Below are 5,196 nucleotides of genomic sequence, written 5' to 3'. Positions count from 1 at the left end.
TAGTTTGAATTCAAAATATCCAAACTGAATCGATTAGTATTGTTAGTTACTTTTAGCACAAATATCTGAACTGGCCTCAGATACATTAGTTTTTAGATATTTTTAGGTTTCTATATAGCAAAACTGAATTTAATTTGACTTGGGAAGACCTGATTCGAAACCCACATAAAATTTTTTAATATCCGAATAAAGCCTAGTTTCAAAACTCAAAAAACTTGATACCCAAAAAAATAACTAGTAGATGAACATGTATCTGAATGTCTATGTCTAACTGATTATGCAAACAAATAAAAACAATTTTTAACCATTTTGAATTCTTGTCACAAATAGAGTAATTTCATTCAAATATGTTGAATTATTATAATTAATATGTAAAATAAATGCTGTCAAAATATTAAAAATAATTAATGAAATATTTAGAAAGTAAGAAAATGAATGTAAAAGATAAAATAAAAAATTGAAAACAAATAAATTTTGTATTGTACTTCTGTAATAAATGATGTAAATTTATTTAGTAAAGATAAAATGAACTAGTCAAAATTGATTAAAAATAAAATGAAAATCTATAAAAATCGTTTTAAAATAAGCAAATATTATTTTGTGATGCTATCTATGTTTTCAAACAATTCTCATTTATACTATTATCTAGGTTTTCAAGCAATTCTCATTTGTAATTCAGTTTCACAAGCCATATGGATTATAAATCAAACATGGTGCTGAATAGATACCACCAAAACACACTTTTTCTGCGACCTGTGAAAACAGTATAAGGTTATGTTAATCAGTAAAAACATCATACCTGCCTGTTGACGAGCTGCAGTTCAAAGCCAATACGGAGCCCCCTGTTTCTTGACTCCTAGAAGTGGAATAAACTGAAGCGTAACTCTGAGTCGGAGAGGCCTGGTGTGATGGCGTTGAAAAATAGAGCCGCAGGAGACTTGGCTAGAGATTTTGCCGATTGAGTTAGCCATTGCCGGAGGATGTTTTATGGATGTCGTTGAATGAGCTTAGAGGTCGGAAAAGGTCTTTCTATAGGAGGAGAGACATAGAGAGTCAGAACGATCATATCAATTTAGATTAAAGGACAGTTCAAAAAAAAAATTTAATCAAAGGAGTGTAAGAGAAAACAGATAGAAGAAAGTGGTTGGACTTAACTGCAAAGTAACAGTGAAACACAGAGACGATAGGGTTTCTAGGCTTTGAGACGACGTTATTCGAAGTGAAGAAGTCGGAGAGATCGGGAAAATTGGGCCACGTCAAATAACTAACAGCCCACATTATTTCGCATGATTATATTTTTGATGACATGGCAGATTGGTGTATTTTAATTGGGCGATTTAATTAATCGACGTGGGCACCTTGTTAGATGATATCAGAGTCTAATTTTAAAAAGTTTCTTACTCCTCGTGGATGTCAAGCAGAGATGTTAAAATGGGCTTGAAGGCCGCGGGCCTAACGGACTTTAGTTTAAACGGACAGATCCGTGACCCGTTTATTATGATATAAAAATAAACGGGTTTATACATGTCCGTCCGTTTAGGCTCGTCTCATTAACGGGTATACCCGCTAAATAAACGGATACCCGTTTATGAATTTTTTTTAAAAAATTATATTTAAAGATTATTTTTTTCAAAAAATATTTTTTTTTATAATTTTGTTTTGAAAGAAAATAGTTATAGTATATATAGTTTGTGTTGCAAAACAAATATATATATAGATTGTGTTTTTTTTCTAGAAAAAAATTTAGGTTATAATTGTGTTTAAAACCTACTAAAATTTGTAGATGTTTTATATGATATTATGAACTGATTAATATTTAATAAAAGTAAAGTATTTTTTTTTCAAATTTTGCTTTAATTGGAATTTCTATTTATTATAAGTTTTAAAATCAAATAAAATCAAATAAAAACTATTAAAAATCATATAAAGATATGACAAAAGATTATTGACAAAAAATAGAATTGACAAAAAAAAAATTAAACGGGTCTAAACAGGTACTATCATAAATGAGCTAACATTAAACGGGTTTAAACATATAACGAGTATAAACGGACTTGACAATAAACGGGTCTAAACGGGCAGGGTCTAAACGGGCCCGGATAGCCTATATTAACATCCCTAATGTCAAGTTTCATATTCATATGCTTCAATGAGAATAAGTGTGGTGGTAATCCTCAAGTTGAACAAACCTTTAGATGTGAGTAAGCTTTATTATAAATACCAACAACAATAACAGATGGTGAAATGATCTTATTAATTCTCCCATCTCTCGGACCGAACTACTTATACATTGAAGAGCTTTCTTTCACAAAACCAAGAACTTCTTATTATATGATACATATTATACAAAAACATAAGCCAAGCAAACGCAATTATCCTACTGATCCAAAAACAAAACAGAGTTACATTGTTTGGTTTGGTCCCCCATCCATTCTCATCAACTAGACTCTGCTTTAGAGCGCCACGGAGTGAAATTAATGCCACGAGCAATCAGGTAGACTATGAACGCACCATACGAAGCCGTGAACACACTCACAAAACCGGTATAGACGACGCCACTAACCTCCGAGGTAAAGAACTCAAGCAACAGATAACCGTTTATCATTATCACAAGCGCAGCAACAAGCCAAGCGACTGTCTGATACAAAGGACCGATTTTGAAACTACCCATGATCTGTTCCTTGGAGACCAAACACAGCAACGGAATGAGCGCGAACGGGATCTGAATGGACTGAAGCACGTTAAGCCACTCGTTCAAAACATCCAAAGTAGCTTCAGACGAATCAAACACCAGAGCGACGATGATGGTCGGAACGATCGCGCAGCTGCGCGTGATCAAAGCCCTCAGCCACTTCTTCATCTTGAAATTCAGAAACCCTCCCATGATGAACTGCCCCGCGTAGGTGCCCGTGATGGTGCTGCTCTGCCCAGCGGCTAGCAGCCCTATCCCCCAGATGTACAGTATCGGGAACACCCCGCCTCCGTACTTGTCCTGGAGGTACTGACCAGCGTTGACCAGGCCGATGCTGTCGGCCAGGTCGGTGTTGTAGAAGCCTTTGGCGAAAACCGTCGTGACGAAGAGGTTGATCATGAAGGAGACGGCGAGAGCGATCGTGGATTCGATCGTGTAGTAGTTTATAGCTTCTTGGACTCTGTGCTTCTGCCGCTTGTCGACTTCACGGGATTGGACGAGAGCTGAGTGGAGGAACACGTTGTGCGGCATTATAATGCAGCCCACGACTCCGACCGCTTTTTGTATTGTTCTTGTGCTTAGCTTCGGTACCAATATGCCTGCAAGAAGAGGGAAACTACACTTCTTTTAGAACTTACAAGTGAGAAAATGGATAACGAGAGTGAAGAAAGCCTAACCAACGAGAAGCTCAGAGCCACTTGGTTTGGCTTGACCGAACATCCAAGCGAATGCCACCGCCATTGTTCCGATTAGAACCGCAAAAACCGCCTCGAGTTTCCTGATTCCGTAGTTCTCAAGAAACAAGAAGACGAAACTGTAACCAAAAACACACACATTTATGAATCAGTGACACAAGGAGAATGGTCAATTAGTAGCTTAAGCAGAACCTTTGATGCTCCAAAGTACACATAGGTTGAATTAGCTACACATAACGACAAAAAGTTTCAAGTTTGAACAAAGCTAATGAGACATTTAACGCTTAAAAGGTTAATAAACACATCAACCAATGACACAAGGAGAGACACAGAGAATGGTCAAAAGGACACAAGGAGACACATAATCTCAATTTTGACGATGAAGTTGTGTAAGAAATTAATGGTCAATGAACAGTTAAATGAGACGTTTGTTTCAAAAAGGTTAAAACTTTAAATGTTTATTACCAGTCGAGAGCTGTAATAACGACACCAGCCCAGAGAGGGAAGATCCCATTGGTCAGAATCTGGATAGCGATGGCACTTCCAATGACTTCTTGAATATCAGATCCAATCAAAGCCAACTCAGCCATAACCCACAAAACCATACCCGCCCAAGTCGGATACTCTTCCCGGCAAAGCTCCGCCAAGTGACGACCCGTCGCGACGCCGAGCCTCGCCGATAAAAGCTGAACCAAAAGACCCATCGCCGTCGCCCACATAAGCAGCCAAAGAAGCGAGTACCCCGCGACGGCCCCGGCTTGGAGATCTCCTTCGAGGTTTCCCGGATCGAGAAACGCAATGCTCATCAGGAACCCGGGTCCGGTGAACAGCCATAGCTTCCTCCAGGAGAACGGCGGTGCGCCGCCGCATCCGACGCCGTGCTCGAGGTCTCTCTCGTCGTCGTCCTCGTCTCTCGCGATGTGGACTTTCTCCGCCTCGTCGTACGCCGTCTCTTCTTCTTCGTGGAGCTCCTTGTAGATTCTCTCGGTTAGAAGCGGACGATCGTTCTCGAGCCGTGACATCTTTTTGCCGGTGACTGTTTCTGCTTAGCTTTCTTTCTTTTGTTTTATTGGGTGGCTTGTCACGTCTTTCTTACTCTCTCATTTACTCAGCACGTATATATATATAATATGCATACGTTTCATAACATTCTCTTCATATTTGTCACACAAGTGAATTTTTAGAATGAGTAATCCATAATATTCTCTTCATATTTGTCACACAATAATCAATGATTTTTTATAATAAGTAATCCATAATATTCTCTTCATATTTATCACATAAACATCAATGAAACAATGTATTTAAAAAAACATATTTATAATCATTTAATTTTGGTTGTGGTATCAGATAATCACCTGCATATTATAGCAGAAGTAAAAAAGATAACTGATGTGTGGTGAGAAATAGTTCTAAAAAAAATGTTTTCACCCTGTATAAAAATAATTCAAAAAGTGCGTATTTTACATTGAAAAAAAATAAATTATATTCTATAAGATAAATATTTACATATTATATATTTTAATCACCAATTATATTCTATAAGAAAAAAATAAATTATATTTTAATAGGGTAAATAACAAAAAAAATCACCAACTTCAAAAGCCAAAAATACTGACATTTTAATAGGGTAAATAATAAAAAAATCACCAACTTGATAAGCCAAGAAAAGTTACGACTTTGTTGTTAGCTTTTTTTTTTTCTTTTTGGCTCAACGACATTTCATTTCACCAATTCTGGGTACAAAGCTTAGACCATGATTATCGGGTGAGGGTTTCTAAATTTTTTTTTTTTTTTGGTTTTATCTGA

General features: G+C 36.9%; 1 protein-coding gene across 1 annotated transcript; it reads right to left on the bottom strand.

Annotated features, from left to right (window-relative positions):
- Window positions 1–2,303: 2,303 nt before the first annotated feature.
- On the bottom strand, window positions 2,304–4,650 carry LOC106412169 (metal transporter Nramp3). Its single transcript, XM_013853064.3, has 3 exons — window positions 3,853–4,650; window positions 3,370–3,506; window positions 2,304–3,291 (listed from the first exon to the last, which is right to left on the bottom strand). The coding sequence occupies exons 1-3, from the start codon at window positions 4,407–4,409 to the stop codon at window positions 2,438–2,440; spliced, it is 1,548 nt and encodes a 515-aa protein (XP_013708518.2). The 5' UTR covers window positions 4,410–4,650; the 3' UTR covers window positions 2,304–2,437.
- Between the last annotated feature and the right edge of the window lie 546 nt (window positions 4,651–5,196).

The sequence above is a fragment of the Brassica napus genome, chromosome C8 (genome assembly GCF_020379485.1).
Source record: "Brassica napus cultivar Da-Ae chromosome C8, Da-Ae, whole genome shotgun sequence".
NCBI classification, from domain to species: domain Eukaryota; kingdom Viridiplantae; phylum Streptophyta; class Magnoliopsida; order Brassicales; family Brassicaceae; genus Brassica; species Brassica napus.
The sequence above is the reverse complement of the archived record's forward strand: the minus strand, read 5'-3'. Positions and strand labels throughout refer to the sequence as shown.